Source organism: Molothrus aeneus, chromosome 2 (assembly GCF_037042795.1).
Source record: "Molothrus aeneus isolate 106 chromosome 2, BPBGC_Maene_1.0, whole genome shotgun sequence".
NCBI lineage: Eukaryota > Metazoa > Chordata > Aves > Passeriformes > Icteridae > Molothrus > Molothrus aeneus.
This window is the reverse complement of record NC_089647.1, coordinates 11,953,893-11,972,208: the sequence shown is the minus strand read 5'-3', so window position 1 is coordinate 11,972,208 and position 18,316 is coordinate 11,953,893. Positions and strand designations below refer to the sequence as shown.

General features: G+C 36.4%; 1 protein-coding gene across 1 annotated transcript in view; it reads left to right on the top strand.

Moving 5' to 3' along the window:
* Positions 1-15,213, top strand: part of TMPRSS15 (transmembrane serine protease 15) — a 53,321-nt gene extending 38,108 nt beyond the window's left edge. Inside the window, exons 21-28 of the mRNA XM_066567660.1 lie at positions 2,498-2,630; positions 6,278-6,373; positions 9,601-9,650; positions 10,111-10,285; positions 11,862-12,043; positions 12,240-12,335; positions 13,245-13,384; positions 15,058-15,213. Coding sequence (XP_066423757.1) covers positions 2,498-2,630; positions 6,278-6,373; positions 9,601-9,650; positions 10,111-10,285; positions 11,862-12,043; positions 12,240-12,335; positions 13,245-13,384; positions 15,058-15,213 — 1,028 coding nt within the window. The remainder of the gene's footprint in view (positions 1-2,497; positions 2,631-6,277; positions 6,374-9,600; positions 9,651-10,110; positions 10,286-11,861; positions 12,044-12,239; positions 12,336-13,244; positions 13,385-15,057) is intronic.
* Positions 15,214-18,316: the final 3,103 nt, after the last annotated feature.

The window sequence follows — 18,316 nt, the reverse complement described above, 5'->3', positions numbered from 1 at the left end:
CTTTTCTGAGATAGTGTATGGAATCTGGTGAAGAACTCTGGAAAAGGTAGGAAGCTTCTCTGTGATGGAAACTGTAGTTGTTTATAATTGCCTCAAAAGTAAATGAAACCTCAACATATGCTTTTCTTCTGAATTCATTTTACATTTCCCAATTCTACTGGGTTTTGCTGTAATTAATTAGAGTTTCACAGCAGTAAAAATTCTGCAGTGCAGGGTAGAGAATAAACACGTTCTTGGTGGAAATTCCCAAATAGTTTTGTGAGTGTGAAGTCAAACTATAACACACGGCACCCTCCAGCCCACCTGGACTCCATGGGGTGACTGGATGGAACAGCTTCATAAGCAGCATTCATTGTTCACTGCTATTCCTTACTTCTCTGGGAAAGTGGTTCTTTCCAAAATGCATGTGTACAGTACCTGAATTCATTTTACACAGCATTCTCTAAAACAATAATTTAAATGTAGGTCTAATACTAAAATCACGTTTGGCCTAGCATAGAAGTTAAACTGCTCTTTCTGACAATCTCCTTTGGAGAACTAAAGGAAGATGTAAAAGTGGTCTTTAAGCTTAGCACAATTCCTTTGTTCTAAAGAGCTCTACTAGGGATCAGCTATGTTTTTAGGTGTGTGCTGACAGTTGCTGATTTCAACATTTTTTTACATGCATATATATAAAAATATACATGGCATATGTAAATACATGTAAATAGATAGATAGATAGATAGATAGATAGATAGATAGATAGATAGACAGACAGACAGATAGATGTCTGAAGACACAGATTCATTCCTCAAATTAGTTCCATTGGCTATTTTGTGGCAAAATAGCCACATATTCTTCCTTTAAAATATATAGAATAAAATTCGCTTCAGTTTCTTCTTAAGCAAAGAAAACTTGAATTTATTTTTCCAGTCATTGCTGAAGAAGATCTGAACAAGAAAACCATCACCTACATTAACATGACGTACATTTTCCCAAAGATTTATTTTGCCACTGATTGTCTATTACTTCATAACAAATTACCTTACATGAAAAGCCTGGGAGATTTGTTTCCAAAAATCCATTTAATCCAAACTTTGGCTAAATCAATCTACGTCTTAAAAGAAAATGAAAATTCAATTAAAAACTCTCACATTGAGTCTTTCCAGTGTCCAAAAGCCTTGCTCATTTTCCTGAAACCAATTTCAATGACTTATCAGAAGTGGCAACTTGAACTAGACAAACTGTCTTTTCAAATCTTCCAACTTCTGAAACTTCCAGGGACTGCAAAGAAATGCCAAAATTCTAAAATATATAATATCTGAATTAAGCAGTTGTTGGATTTTCAATGACTTTATTATTCCTTACCAATAATGTATTTGGAGAAGAACATGGATCTGATGAGAAAGGAAAAGGACTCATAGTTCAAGTTCTCTCAAGAAAAGAGGTGTCAAAAGTAATTTGGATAAATCTTTCAGTGCATACAATTCCAAGATGTTTAAGCGCAAAAATTTAATTTAATCTAAAATTTGCCATTAATTAATTAATCACTGTAAATCACCTCTCTCATTCATGCACTCCAGGTGTCACAGAGACATTTCTAGACATCTAAATGTTTTTATTTACTATGACGGGTACTCTGTGAAAGCATTTTGGTGAAAAATGTTTTTTGCACAAGTAAGATTTTTTTTGAAAAATATTTTGGAAAACAATAAATGTCAATGCATTGCATGCTTTCCTTTACTTCACAATGGAAATACATGTAATCTGCCCGAAATGAAGCTGTAGCTGCTAAGACATATATGAAACTCTGTTGACATTATTATATATAAATCTAAGATTATATAATAAAATTCTTATTTTATATAGATGTATATACATGAGATTCTGTTGGCCACACAGTCCAACTTCCTCAGTCTCTATGCCGACAGCATAAGACTTTTTACCAATAAGTTAGATTTTCTGAATTCTTGTCCTGAATATTTTCTTTTGGGAAAAGTTTTTATAGAAGGACTGGGTTTTGAGTGAGCTTTAATTATTAGTATGAATGTTTTAACTAAAACTGCAGTGAGAAGAGTAGCAATTGGAACTGGAAATCTATTTTTTTTTCATCAACAAGCATTTTAACCTTATTTCCAGTCAGTATTACTGAGCACCGTGGTACTAAGGCTTCACTCATTATTTGGAAATTATATAATGCTGACTAAGAAAACAATACATTGTTTAGAGTTGATGGAAAATGTACTGTTTATTGTCTATTTCTGAGACATTTGCAAAATACAACGTATGAAACTCTCCTGTGGCAGAAATATAGGAAATAACAATAGCAATTCCTTCCTGTGGGAACACAACATTCTGGAGGTGCTGGGTTTACTACCTCTGTAAAGCATTTTAATTTTTTGGTGCTCTCCCATGGCAATAATAAATCTCTTTATATTACATTTCTGTTTGCTTGGGGTGGGGGAGGAAAGTGGTTTGCCACGTATCTAAAATGCTTCTGCATGTTTTGTTCTCCAGTGAGATTACTCAATGGCTCTCTGAGCACCGAAGGGCTGGTACAGGCCAGGGTCGGGAAGTTGTGGCACCTGGCCTGTGCAGATCATTGGAGCAGAGAGATTTCAGACAGTGTTTGCCAGCTGCTGGGGTTGGGGTGAGTGATAAATATTCATTGTCCTTTGTGACTTGTTTGCAGATTTGTTGAGTGTATATTGGCATTTTCCTCCTCATTTTACTGGTGTACTCTCCAAAAAAATGGCAAGTGTATCTGTCTCTGTCAAGTGGAGTGCTTGGTGTGCCAACAAACTTGAGAATGTGGCAAACCCTGTCTTGATAACATTCTGCACAGGATTGATGACTCTGAACGTGGCAGGTTGGCCATGAGGATGCATATTGGAGAACACTGGGAAAGTGTTGTGGATGCATCACCCTTTTATCACTTTTTGTCATCAATTACATCTTCACTTTCATAAGGATGGCTCAAAGCTGGAGCCAACAGCAGCCTTGGCTGCTCTGCTTTTGTAGTGCTGCTGATCATTCCAAGTAGAGATGATCACTTGGATACTCTGCTAGAATAGAATGGAATTCTAGAATTCTGCTAGGTAGAATGGAATTTTGAGGGAGACTTAGAGCAAGGATGGAGTAGGGAAGTATATGGCAGAAAAATAGATTTGGCTTTAGTCCCTGCTCAGAAGAATTTTCAGGGGAAACATGGGGATTGCTGAGTGCAGGGTGTTGCATTTTTGAATCTGTGGTAAAATTTATGGCCTAAATTTTGGCCTTACTTACATCATGTGCTACTCTACTTCCATCCACTAAATAATAATTAGCTTTCCTGCAGTGCTGAGGTTTTTTGGGAATATCATTCACCCAACCAATAATCAAACTAAATTCTGAGCTTGCAATTCACTATTTTTGGTCTGTGACCAAAGAAAGATGCTTACAAATCCCCTTCTGACAAATTAATTGCAGCAATCACAGAGTTAGAATGACTTAGAAAAATATCCAAGTGTTATTTCAGAAATGCTTCTAATTGGATGAATGTCTGCTGGTTTGTTGGGTTATTACTTTTTTCCTTTGGGTGAGTACTGAGTTTACATAAAATCAGGTAGCTACATGCAGAAATCCTGACTGTAATTTATGTATCCATGCATGTAAGAACACACAAACTGTGTTTAAATGTGCTTCTGGTCAAATACCTTGTTCCTTAGAGTGGCCAGTGGCTTCTTCCTCTGAGTCTTTCTGCCCCTGCCCTGCCTCCTTTCCCTTCTGGACAGGAGTAATTTTGTGGTCTACTGATTTAATTGTCATATTTGATAAGCTTCAACAAGCTTTGCCTTCCATGGTATTCTAGCTTTTAAATATTAGTTAATGCTTTTTTTTCTTCATAGCATTCTCAGTTTATTACATACTCCCATTGTCTAGCAAAAATATTTTTAAACCTAACTTGCATTACATTTTTGTAATCTGGGTGCTACAGCAGTTACAGCATAGGACAAAATTCCCATATGGGTGTGTCTATATTTATGTATGTATTAATATATTAATAGGTATATATATATATGTGTGTGTGTGTATGTGTGTGTTTTTGTGTGTGCGTGTGACTTCTGTGAGCATCATACTATTCTGCTTTCCTTGAATCCCCCTGTAGCAGCACATTTCTTAATTACCATCACCACATTTGTTACTAAATGGATGTTTGCAATAGCAGGTCCTGAGTAGGCTGTAGCTCATGCTCCTACCCTGAATTACTCCCTAGAATCATGTTTTATTAGAAAGACAGGCTAAAGTTCTTCTAGGGCAATTTAGTTTTACTATTAATTGCTTATATATTTGCTAGTCTCACTTTCTGTTTAATTTATGAAAAGGACTGAGCTGATAGGAGCCCTGTACCATATCCTGATTATTTATGTACATGGGCTACAAAGTGCAATGCTCCTCACAGGTTCCAGTAAATCTCAGTGTGAATCCTTTTGCCTCCATTTTTCAAATATGTGGCTGTTGCATTTGTGATTTGTACCAAACAAGAAGCCAGTCTGAGGACATGCTTATTGTGCATCTACAAAATACAGCTTAGGCAAATAATTTACAAATCTTCTTAATTAGACTGGGCTGCAAGATCAACAAATTGACGCTCTGGAGAAACCTGAAAATAATCCTTTGCTCAGCTTGCACTTGTAGCTGTGTGCCTCTGACAGCACTGCTAAAATCTGTTGTCAGCATCTTATTTCCTGGAACCAAGAAAATCACACACTGAGCTTTTCACCATTGCATTGGGCCAATGCAAAACAATCCTGTTTCCCTGGGACCAGAGCCAGCTGGGTCTTTGCTAAATTGTACCCAGGAATGGGGGTAGACCTGGCAATTTTATCACACCTAAAAATCCAACAAGAGTGAGTGTTTTTAGTCTTTACTCTGCAACCCTTCCTTCTATTTTCTTCATGAACTTGCAACATTCTTCAGAAGGAAATTAGGTCCTGGGAATACTTTGCTGGTCTCAGCAAAGTTCTTAATCATAGAATTTGACTCTGCCTACCTGGCCTGGCACTTTACTGCTCTCTCAGACTGTCTAAAAGCACTTCCAGGCTGAGAAATGCAGCAGCAGTGACTTTTCCAACAGGTGGACCATACAACTCTCCTGGTGGCACAGGCAGGGTTGTTGAACACCTCTTTACTTCACACACAGCAGACTTGCAGGCAGATTCCAGACTTCATCCTTCCCAGGAGAGTGAGATTTACTGCATTTGAAGAGAAGACTCAGTGCAGGTGCTCCCTGTGCATTAAACCCGCAGGTGCTCCTTGTGTATGAAACAAATGGTTCCCTTCTTGCTCCAGAGCTGTTTAAGGTTAAAAGGCCAGATGGGAGGTTGTCATCCCCCCAAAAATTATTCAGTCTAACCCCAGCTATCTTTTTTCCCCATGCTTCCTCAAGGGAAAGCAAATATGTTTCATAGATATGTGTTCCAAACTGGTCATATGAGCTATCACAAAGTGCATGATGCAGAATGGACTATAAAGTAAATCTGGATATGGGTTCTAAATGTCAAAACAATTTCTCTCACTAATAGTACACAGAATTCAAATTTCAAAAAGCCATTGCTAAAAAAATAAAGTTAGTTGAAGAATAGACTATTTGATTCTTTTAAATTGACTACATGACCTTTAAAGGTGCCATCCAACCCAAACTGTTCTGTGATTCTGTGATTCTATTAATACATCCCACTCTTGATCAATACCAAACACAACACTCTTGACTTATTCCACAGCTACTCTGATTTCAACAGATCTATGAGGTGAAAATTAACTTTTTTTTTTACTCCATTAGATTCTTCATGATACAAAATATAATTTAATTTATTTCCAAAGCATTATAGTATAACTGCACCCCTCAAAAAAGCAAGACTGTGATACCCCAGTGTTCAGCTATTACTGCCCTGTTTGGCATACTAAGTTCTAGCTCCATACATTTAAGAACTGGTATTTCAAACCCATCATTGTGGCACAGAAAAACCAAACTAAATCTTTACTGCTATCAAAATAACTGTTAATATCTCTTTCAATATGAATGTAGCATTAGAAATCTTAGACTAAGATGTAAAACTGGAAGTAAGAGACTCACATTGTAATCCAAACAAGTTTCAAGCCTCAAAAATCCCCTGCTAAAGGGTCATTATTTGAGGAGAAGAAAAAAAAAATTTAAAAGCTGGTGTTTATACTGTCAGCATAATCATTTCCCAAATATTGTTCCACAGGTGGAATAGGGTATATATCTAAAAATATTCATGTGTCTTTTTGACCCAGGAATACAAATATGTCATCATCTGTATTATTCACTGGAGATGGCCCATTTGTCACCATTACCAAAGGAGGTAACCAGAAGCTAATTTTTACAAAAAGGTGGGTACAGGGAGGTTTATTCCTCATGCAAATGATGTCTTTAAGTGTTGTGGTGATTATGTATGCACTAATGTATAGCTCAAATCCTAATTTCTTTCTACATCTCTATCCATTTACTGCGGAAATTATATGCTCTTTTATGAAAATATTTCTTATCTAGAAATCTCGAAATTATGAGTATATAATATAGTAGAATTAAGACTACCTATATATAATATAGAAGAATTAGGATGGAGTGACAATCACCCATAGTTATAGAGTAGTTGTCACAGTAGGTTCTCTCTGTAATCAGCAGAGAAAAATAAGCTCTCCAAAATGTGATCCATCAAGGCATCTCTTGAAATATGATAAGTCACACTCTATAGTCCTTTAACTTTATTGATATAGACTTTGGACACACTGAGGATTGCTAATTTAAGCCATCCACAGACAGGAATCTATATTTAAACAAACTATCCCCACTCAAAAGATGACTTCTGGATTTGTCTCCACCTTTACAAGTGAATCATTAGATTAGATGATCCTTAAAATACATTTGATTCTATTCTTACCTTTCTCAGTCCAAATAACTGCTGAAGGGATTCTGAAGAGTACTAAAAACTGTTAATTTCTTGTATATTTAAAATGAAAATGTGATATTAGCCCGGGATTACCTCCTCAGGAAATAGTGGGATTTACAACACAACTCCCAAGCAGAAAGGCTTGCCATCATCAGTTTAAAAAATTGTAATGACTTCAATTACTGTTTTCTGTTTATAAGAGGCTTTACTGTATAATTTTTTCTGGATTTCTACCAGAACACTGAGCCAGAAAATTACTGTCTAATTGCTAAAATGCTGAAACCATGTTGAGGACAGCAAGAGTCCATGTTCTTTCAGTTTCCCTTAATAAACGTAACACATAGTGACAAAACAAGAGACATGTCTTAATTTTCTATGGTCTATTATTTTGTCTTCACAAAAAAAAAAATTAAAAGTTACATTTTATGTTCTGATTATACTCTGTTAACCCCAAACATTTATCATTCTCATGGGTGGCGAAAGTATCTTAAACTAATGGAATATCATTGGAGGCTATTTTTCTTCTTTTCTTGAGTGAATGTCTAAACCAGCATTTCCACAAGACATCTTGAAGAGCAGTAATGATTTAAAGATGTCTTCTCTTACTACCTGTTAAACACTAAACGTGATTAAAGCAGGAGGAAATGGAATAAATTCATTTATCTTAGTTGTATTTCTGTTGCAGAAATAGGTGTCTTCTCCCATGTTTCATCTGGACAGCTGATAGGAATCATTTTGCAGGGTGACACCATTGCAGATTCTCACATGGTTTTTCTACATATAATGAATGCTAGAAAGATCATACAGATTTGATATTTTAAGCAACGGAATTCATTAACTGGTAATCCAATTATAAAATGTATTTCTCACATTGTCTTTGTTTTTTTTATTCAAGTGCATCCACCATTGAAACAAAGGAGGGCACATATAATAGGGCTTGAAATCTGCAGTGACAGAGACAGCAAAAGAATTCTCTGGTGCCCTTAGGTAATGTGATTTTTGGCAGGATAGTTTTGTAAGAGCCCAGATCCTGCCTTTTTGACACATGTGAGCAGATTCCACAGGGACTAATTGGTTTTGCCAGTTCTAAGTGAAGATCATGCTCACAGACACCCTAACTACTCCAGATTTCTGCCTGGCATGCTGCTTGACAGCTGACACTCAGAGAGGCACAGAGGAGGGGGTTCAGCACATGCCTCTGGTGCCTTTTGGCCACTCCTGTGCAGACCAAGAGGCAGCTGAGAACTGTTGGGCTGAAGTGCAGGCAAGGGAGCGCTTCTCCTGCGGGGAGCTAGCTCCAAAAGGAAGGAAAAGCAGAGGCAAATGAAGTAATTTCTGCTGAAGCAACCAACCAGTAGGTACTTGTGGTGGGACAGGCAACTCCCTTTACAGTGAAAATTATAGGCACAAATCTGACACTTTGGTTGTTAGTTCAGGTAGTTTATGTATCTACCTATGAGAAAGAATAGGATTAGATAAAAGACCCACTGACTCCCCCATTGAAAGCCTATGAAGGCATCATGGAAAAGTGTATTTAGTTGCTATGAAGTTTATGCAGAAGGTGGTTTTGGTTTCTTGCATTTTTGGTTTCTTAATATTTGTCTGGTTACATATTTGGATACAGAAAATGTGTGTCACAGAAAATGGTTTTCACTTTTTAAATTACAGCTTTAAAATTAGGTACCTACCTTGAAGTGGAAAATGGCAACGTGGGACTATTCAGGGCCAGAGGAATATCTCATTTGCACCCCACTATAGTGAAGGTTTAACTGGGGAGGTGGTGGGTGGTTGCAGTTCCCACTTTATTTCATGTCCCTCTGTGCCATTGGGAAATTACTAGGTCACATCTCACTCACAGCAGATATCCAATTTTAGAGCAAACACAGTTGAGGGATACATCATTCCCTATCATGCTTAAAGTATCCTCACCTACTCTATTTACAAATGGAATGTTGGCAGAGCTTGATTTTCTGTCTTCCCCTCATTCTCATTTTTGTGTGTATCAGATTTGAATTGCTAGCACGCACACTGTCCCAAGTGCCTCAGATTCATTATAGACTATGAACATAATATTAAAACCTCTGGGTATCAGAAATGCTTGAGCAGTTTTGATCTATGGTCTTGTGCTCTTCAGACTCTGGCTTCATATATTTGCTAAATAATTTCTAACCTAGCATATGCAACTGTGTATTTTACAGTAGCATTATTTTCTTAGTAAAATGATACAGGGATATAAAACTAACCTCTTAAATTCTTTGGCCACACTGATCTCTAGTGGTAAGGTATTGAAAATGTCTCAAAAGGTAGGAAAAAATGCCATAGGCAGCTATAAGTTTGTTGCAAATCTGTCTCGGGCAGATGACCCATTTCCCTAAAACACAGGAAGAGTCTATTATTATTTCCATAATATAAATCAATTAAGTGCCCACTGAAGAGGAATATGTACATTTAAACTTGTAGAACTTATTATGTTGTATACTTATAATTAAAACATAATTTAAACTTGTAGCATTAGTTATTATACTTACCAGGCTGATACTGCTAAATGAATGTACTTTCATATATATGATTGTATAAATTTCTCTGTGTGTGCATGTATATATATTTGACAGTCAGAGTTATCTGATGTGTGCAGATACTTGTCATTTAATTGCACTTTCATTCTAGAGAACACTGTTGGGACAACCTGGTGGTTCATCTGCAATGTAACATTCAGTGTAAGTACAATGATATTTAATGTAAGTACACAGAATCCAGGAATATTTCACAGAGAGATCAAATTGTTCAGACCATAAAGCCAAATGTTTATAGCTTGAATGGAAAGGTTAGGGAATGGACTATAAATGCTATACTCATAAATGATATAAACAAAGGAAAATTTAGGCTTCACTTGATTTCAGTGTTAAGTGTACACTAGAGATGGATCTGCGTGAAAACATTTATAAAATAAATGTATAAAAATTCCAGAAGATCTGAGGAAAGAAAACATCTAAATCCAACTTAGACAGTCGCATCTTGATTTCAGCTATAAAAAGCCAAACTTTTTTCCACGGTATTTTTGAATAGCAGTTCAGATTCTACAAAGCCATGTTTTTCCCAAGAAAATTGACTAGTCTAACAAAATATGCTACATCCCTTTAATAACTTCTTATTTGATTTTATTTTGTTTTATCGTAGCTTGTGGAAAAAACCTGGTATCTCAGAATAATGGAACAAGAATTGTAGGTGGAAATGATGCCAGAAGAGAGGCTTGGCCTTGGATAGTTTCCCTCCATTTTAATTTCCTACCCGTTTGTGGAGCTTCCCTTGTCACTGACGAGTGGCTGGTAACAGGAGCACATTGTGTCTATGGGTAAAGTTTTTTTATGTCCAAGTTCACTAAGGAGGCATCAGATTATGAACAAATTGTGACACTGATATGAAAAATTAACAACTAGCTCCTGGTTTAATTACCATGGTTTGAATCACTTGTAGGCTCCTTTACTTCCTGGTAAATCCTTAGTCCTTACTTTAATGCAGAAAATTATGGAACCAAGCAGTATTTCCTGAATAATAAGGAGCTGCACTTTAAATGCATGGTATTAATACTGAGCATTGGTACTTAATCCATAATTATTGTGGGTCTCCATAAATTGGGTGAATTCCTCTACCAGTGTTATAAAAGGTGACATCATAAGCCATAAATTAAACCCAGTGTTCCTCCTACATATTATCCTGGATTGATCAAGATTTACTGTGCATCACTGGAACAAATCTTGATTTATGTGCATTGATTAGGCAATATTGGATATCCTCTCTATGGTGTAATTTGTACCATTCAAAGAAGTGATGCATATTGAAATATTTTTAAGGATATTTCATAATATCTACAATAAAAACAGAAGTTGTAAAAGACATATAGAAACTGGAATGGCAAAAAAAAATCAACCAAAAAAACCCAAAACCAAAATTAGAGTAGGGCTTTCACTACAAATAGCTAAATGGTAAAGCAGTGGAGACTATGCCAAAATCCTAACGCTGCCTCATGGTATGAGCGCTACGTTCCACACAAAGACACTAAAATGAAAAGGATTAAGCCACACAAGCCACTTAGTTTCCACACAATAAGTCCACAATTGTCTTGATACTTCCTTTTCATGTGAATCACCCTTCTATTTTCAACTAAATCTAATTTTGCCTTTGCTAGAATTTTCCTAAATTGAAGCTTGCAGTTTCACACTTTTTAAACATTTAACTTGGACACTCCTAGTTTAGAACAAAAGAACATCTTGATGTCAAACCAAAAGATGAGCAGAAACCAATTCAGTCCAACAATCAGGCTGAAAATGTACTTTTTAAACCATAAAGGGATTGATTAAAAACCAGAAAATATTTAAGTTCTCTGATGAACACGGTCTCAAACAAGCATGTGTAGATTAGGAAAAAAATGCAGATTATGCCATATTTTGTCTTAGCATATCTTGTTTGATTGAGATTAAAAACTAAGAGACTAGTTTTATGAGTCTGTGAGCTGCAGCATTTCCAACATCTCAGACCTCTTATTCCTTAGACATTCCATTACACTTTTCTAACTAGGACCAATATTAATTGCCAGCAGTCAGCAGTATTCCTCATATAGTGTTTAAAAAGCCATGGTAATTTAGTTAATGTATTTTCCTCCTCTGCACCACCATCTGATTAATTCATTATAAATAATGCATTATAAGCTCACCATAAAAAAAATCAGCAACACATATCTGCAGTGTGGATGTTTAAGACAGTGATACTCACAGAATTCTAAGCACATCTACCCCATTCTATTTATTTGACAAAAATTGCAAATGCTACAGGTTGCCACGAGGCTAAATATCAGCATTTTATCTGATACACATTTTTCAAGACTTCCATTAATCATTCCTAATTGTGAATACTCTCTTTGCAATTTCTAGGAGACAACTGAAGCCATCCCGCTGGCAGGCAGCTCTTGGCTTGTACAGCCAGTCAGACCTGGCACAGCCTCCAACAGTGGTTCGGAACATTGACAGAATAATTATAAATCCTCATTACATGAAGCAAACAAAAGACAGTGATATTGCTCTGATGCACCTTCAACACAAAGTGCAGTATACAGGTGAGTTTTTGTTTTCCCAAAAGACCCATTTATTCTATTACGCTAAGCATGTGAGGGTGGTGGGGAGTCTGCTCAGTAATTCCTGGATATCTTGGCAAAAAGGGGGTTTGAATTAATGAACATTTTCTGGTATGACTTCATAAAAACCTGAATACAGGGAAGAGGTTGAAATTGATTACTTGTTTCTCATTCACAGATTACATACAACCTATCTGCCTACCAGAAAAAAACCAACAGTTTTCACCAGGAATTATCTGCTCCATTGCTGGCTGGGGACATATTAGCAATGAAGGTGGGTTGTCTGCTTGGAAAATTCTGACAGGCATGCAGCTGTGAGAGAGGCTTGTTTCTATTCCACAGGAGTTGCTAAGGTCAAATAGTTTAGAGAGCTACTATTCCATATGAAAATTTAGGAACTATCCCATTCCACTATTTCTTCTCTGAAGCAAAATTATACTTATAACATATCTCTTAGGAAAAAAAAACATGCATATCTAAGTTCATTAGGCTATAAAGAAATCTTCTTACATCCACTTAGAAGTTATGATGACTACTTTTCTCAACATGAAATATGTACATCTCAGTTCCAGATATTGGGTGGGGTAAGAGGAAGATAAGTCTTTCTGACAATGTGCAAATGATTTTCCCCAGAAGTCAAGAAAGCTGACTGCAGTGTGAAATGTATGTTCTGTTTGTATGTCATATGCTCCAGATTTGGAGTCTCTCTGAAATAATAAACATGCCATTTCACTTCCACAGTTGAATACATTGACTTCTACATTAAATTGCATTTAAAATTTTGAGTAGGAATTAATAAAATAATTTTTTAAAAAAACTTTAAATAACCAAAGGTACACAATGAACACTGAGGAAACACTAGACAACCCATGTTCCTAAGTCTTTAATCATCCCTTAGATCTCCCCACAGTGAGTTCATAGTCATTGATTTTTGTAATCTTGATTCAATTATAACCAAATTCAGTCCCATTACAAAAATGAAAGACAGAATTCAGTTAATGAGCCCTGTTTAATCAGAGACTGTGTTACAGGGGCATAAGCCTGAGTAGTACAGCAGTAAGGCAGGGATTCCTGCTGCTCAGGAGTGTACTGAGCATGTTGGAACAGGAACAAAACCATCAGTGTTCCCAGTGGGATGCATGTATTTAATGCTGCAGGTAAATGTACTTTGTATTCTCATCAGGTCCCTCTTCAAATATATTGCAAGAAGCAGAGGTTCCTCTCCTTTCCAATGAAAAATGCCAGCAATGGCTGCCAAAATATAATATTACTGAGAATATGCTCTGTGCAGGGTATGACATGGGAGGCATAGATTCCTGCCAGGTAAGTAGAAGCAACTCATTTCCACTGGTGGCACAAACTTCATCTAGTTACTGAATAAAACTCTCCCTGATCCTCCACTCATGAAAAACAGAACAATCCCTGTCCATTAATGTAACTTCTACTCATGGTACTTTGCCCATTTAATATTTTATCAGGATACAAGTTAAAATTATTTTTGTGTGTTTGTGTCATCTTGGCATAAACAATCATGGAGGGAGATAAATATGAGGACAGGGAATTTTTTGCAGTAGGCTTTGAATAATTCCTGCTGAGTAATTCCATGAAGGAGAGAGGCACATACTTAGAGAAATGCAGAGAACAGAGAAATAAATACCAAATAGAATGGGAAAGAGAGAGAGAAAAGCCGCTTTTCCCCAGAATCTGTAGACTCTGAAGACCTCTCCTAAGCAGACACCACAGCATTTCAGATAGGCTGCCTTTCTGCAGTGATATATGCTCGTGTGGCTTTCGTATTTATCCATTCCAGCTCTCTTTTTAACTTGCTGCTTCTCTTTGAGAATGTCCTCAGAGGTGGCTGCCACATGGTTTTTCTTCCATCAATATGGAGTCCGTGGCATGGAGACTGGCTGGCTTCCCTCCAGGCTGATGAGAAGCCTTCTCACATAATTCCTATTGCCTTGCCCTGCCAACCTAAGCTTTCACCACCTGCCCTGACTTTGCCCAGTTTAGTCTAGAACAAGGACTCTATTCAAGCCTAATGTCCTTTTCCCTCATGGTTTTCCTCTTTCCCTTTTTCTTTCTGAACCTTATACTGAACAAAACCAAAACCAAAACAGCAACAAAAAGAAACCCAAAACAAAACAAAAAACAATTCCATGTAGGACCACAGGCTGATAGAGAGTACAAGTGACCAGCACTGTGATCAATGACCAGTCAGCCATGAGCTAAGATAAACAACTGATTCCTGATAGCACATCCCGCTTTAGGCTGCTGTCACAGCCTTTAACATTCTGGGATGCCCCAGGGTTATGGGCAGAAGTATTTTAATGGCCGAGTCCTTGCAGAATTCTCTGGTAAAGATCCATTCACAGGGCCTGGAGAAGACACAATTAATTCTGGTTCAACTAACTTGATATACAATGAAAAATAGTAATTGTTTTCTTTCTCATCAAAACAAGACACCCACGGCTGACTCATTCCCACTCAAGCTAAGTCAAATTCAGTCTCTATTACAATGCTACGTATGCTAAACTATTGAAAAGGTGGTGAGAGAAAAGAACACCTCTTCTGGCAATCTTGTTATTTTGTTTTCTAAAATTGAAACTGTGGAAATTCCTGAGTGACTGAAAATAGAACTGTTTTGGCTGAATATATTCAACTGAACAAAATACTCCATATTTACTCGGGCTTTGTGAAATATGAAGGGCTGAACATGTAAGGAATATGATCAAAAAAAATCTCTTGAAGTCCAGTCTTGCATTGGAAGACTGATGTCACATCATTTAAAAAATAAAGAAAAAAAGTAATGGATAATTTCCATTTTTTTTTTCATTTGGAAATATTCATATTGATCTCACTTGCTGGTGCTCAGGACATACAGGGATCATACATCATACATCTATGATTAAGGAACAAAATGAACAAACATCATAAACAGGCTCTGCCTGAGAGTTGACGCTGTTCACTTTTAACTTTTGAATTTGTCATTGCAGGGGGATTCAGGTGGCCCTCTGACATTCCAAGATGGGGACAGGTGGTTTTTGGTTGGTGTGACATCATTTGGAGAAGGGTGTGCACTTCCCCAGCGACCAGGAGTGTATGCTCGAGTCACCATGTTTGTGGACTGGATCAAAAACATCATCTATTAGCTTGATATTTTTTAATTATAGCAATGGAGTTCAGATGTTGAAAGTAAATATTCCATAATGATGTACACTAGGCCGCCATTTCAATCTCACAGAGAAACTAAATAAACACATAACTCTTGGTGAGGAAAACATTGGTAACTTCTGTTTGTTAATAAGATCCATTTCCAAGTGAGCACAATACTTCAAAAGAGATGCTGTGGTTTTGTTAATAAATAGTTTTGTCATTTTACCTTTTTGTTTTATGTAGGATCTTAGGAAAACAGATTCTTTGAACATCAGTGCATTAACTGCACAGTGGAGGGCTTTACAAAGCACAGGCAGTAAAAACATGTTTGCAAACTGTAAATGCTGCACTGGAAAAGAATCAAAATTGTCAATATCAAGTGAAATATTATCTGGTTTATGTTTTTACATTGTGTTTTTCAATGTGCAATTTCATATTAATGCAGAGTCAACTCTTCCCAGCAATCTCTGCACATAAAAATGAAGGTGTATGTCCTCTATTTAAACTGGGCTCATGGGAGTTCCTCTGCCTTGCCTCTTACAAAAGGCTCTGGAGTGAGGTTTATGGATTGTGCAGAAAGGCTGACCATGGATCATGCTGCTTTCTAATGAACAAACTGAATGTCAGCCAAATGTTCTCTCTTGTGTAATGTGTTTGGAATTAATAGAGTTAAAAAAGGATTGAATGAAGCTTTTTAGTTTTCTTTCTAGGCAAGTGTTTGGCAATTATTCAAACAATTATAGAGATGTGCTTTTCCACACCCAATTAAAGACTCACAATACCACAACTTCTCATAAAAAGTGATATTTCTAAAAACATTTGACAATAATGAGTACCAGTTCTCCCTCAAGATTAATAGTGTTTTCATATTACATGCTTTTTTTGTACTGGTGATTTTTAATATATATTTTGTATTAAAAAAACCAGCAGGGTTTCCCATTACGGCATTCTAAAGGGAAAGAATATGAAAACTAAAATAAGGGGTTTATCTTCTTGAACTCTTTTATAAATCGGTTTCTATTAAAATATAATTACTTACTTGTTCAAATGCCTTAAATTCTACAGTATTAGTGTAATATGATGCACTTCTTTATTTGTTTCCAGACCAGTATAGCATTTTAATGTATTTATCATTCCATGTACCAAAACTACAAAATGCACTTTCACCTACTGTATAAGTGTACATATACACACAGGTGTTTTAAGCTCCTGGATTTGGTTCTTACAACCCTAAATGAAGGTATTAAATGCTCACAAACAGATGTTGGCAGTCACTGATAAAAAACCACAAGTCCCAAACTGCTTTCAGGTCTTTGTAATTAGAGAATTAGGTCCAGACCAAAATCTGCAGCTTTATCAAGACAACTGTGATCACAAAGAACACAGATAAACATAATTATGGCAGAGAGAAGGTAAGAAGCTGTTTTAGACACAGTCTCTCATATGAAAGACACAGTTTTTTGACATTAAAATATTAGAGCTGCAAATTTTATCTTTTATAGTGAACGATTGTTTCTCCTATTCTCCCTATTCTACTCTAAAAGGTAGAGCATCTTGCTACCAGTATAAATTGATTTGGATTAAGCAATTACATTAAAATGCTTAAGTAAAATATGACCTGATTTTTGCATTATTTACCATAGATCACTATTGTACATTGTGTTTCAGTCTGTTAATGAAACACAAAAGCCAACTGAAAGCAAATCCAGTCACTAGCAAATATGCTTCCCAGGAATACAGTAAGATACTTTTATCTGTGTGCATTTTCTTGCTTTCCAAAATGCAAAGCGTATTTTGAGATATACATTGATAAAACAACTCATCAGACTGAAAAAGTTGTATACTTATACAGTATACTACTCTATAAGTATATATAAATATATTCTATATATTTATAATATGCTATATAATATATTATATATTTCTACTATATAAACCCTGGCATAAAAAGCTATATCACATAAACTATATTTATTTTAAAAACTATTTTATTTAAACCAATTATGTTTAGATAAAACTAACATAACCTCAGTCAATCACATTCTAGCCTTTCGTCAACATCCACAGCTTCAGTTGCCTGCAAATTAACCTGTGAAGAAACCAGTCAATACTTTGTTAAAACACTTGGGCAGAACAGATTATTTGCAATTGAGTCAGTTCCAAGATGCTTTGAAACAGAGGATGGATATGGTGATAGATATGGAAATATTTCATCCCAATAGCCAATATTTCTTGTTTCTACATAAAATCTGAGCACACCACAACAGAAGCACTGGATGCCACTTCCCCATCTGTCTTCACGCAGAGTTTGAGACAGGTCTGTGCCGATGCCTGCCTATCCACCACTTTCACTCCATAAAAAGCACTCCTAAAGGTATTTTCTTTCTCCTAACTGGTGCTTCAAAATCACTTCTGCTGCCATTAACCATGATATTGATAGTGACAACTTTACGTGCCCTTTGGAAGTATGAAGTATGAAGAAATAGTTAATCCTTAAATTAAAGGGAGTTAATCCTTCAAGACCATAAAAATTAACTAAGTCCTTTTTACCACAACTCTTCTCAAGAAAGAGGTCTCTCCTCCCCTCAGTTGAGTTCATCAATATTTACATCAGTAGGAAAACAATTCTGGTCTTGGTGATCATGTAGGCTCATAGTATTTTCTCACTGCAAAGGAAACTGAAGTAAAGGATTGAACAAAGAAAGAAGTTCCTACTCACTGGAAGAACTATAGAATACTTCAAGTGGAATAACAATACTTAACCTGAACAACAGGAGGCGTTTTCTTTGAAAAGAAAGCAAAACCACTGCATAACAGCAGCTTTACGATACTTCCAAAAGTGCTTCAGCAGCTAATTGCACAATTAGTATAAATGGAAACTTTCAAATATTTTTTTCTGTACTCAGAAACTTGAGACACATTTGTGTCTGAAGTGATGTGGTGAACATCAGCCAGCACAGTGCAGGCAACCCCTCCGTTCTGCTTTGGTCAGTGTCTGCCCAGCCAGTGGTAGTTAATCTGTGTTAAAACCAGCAAGGCTGAACTCAGGCTCTTGACCTCCTGCTGCAACAGCAGTAAAATTCCTGAACTTTTGCTCTG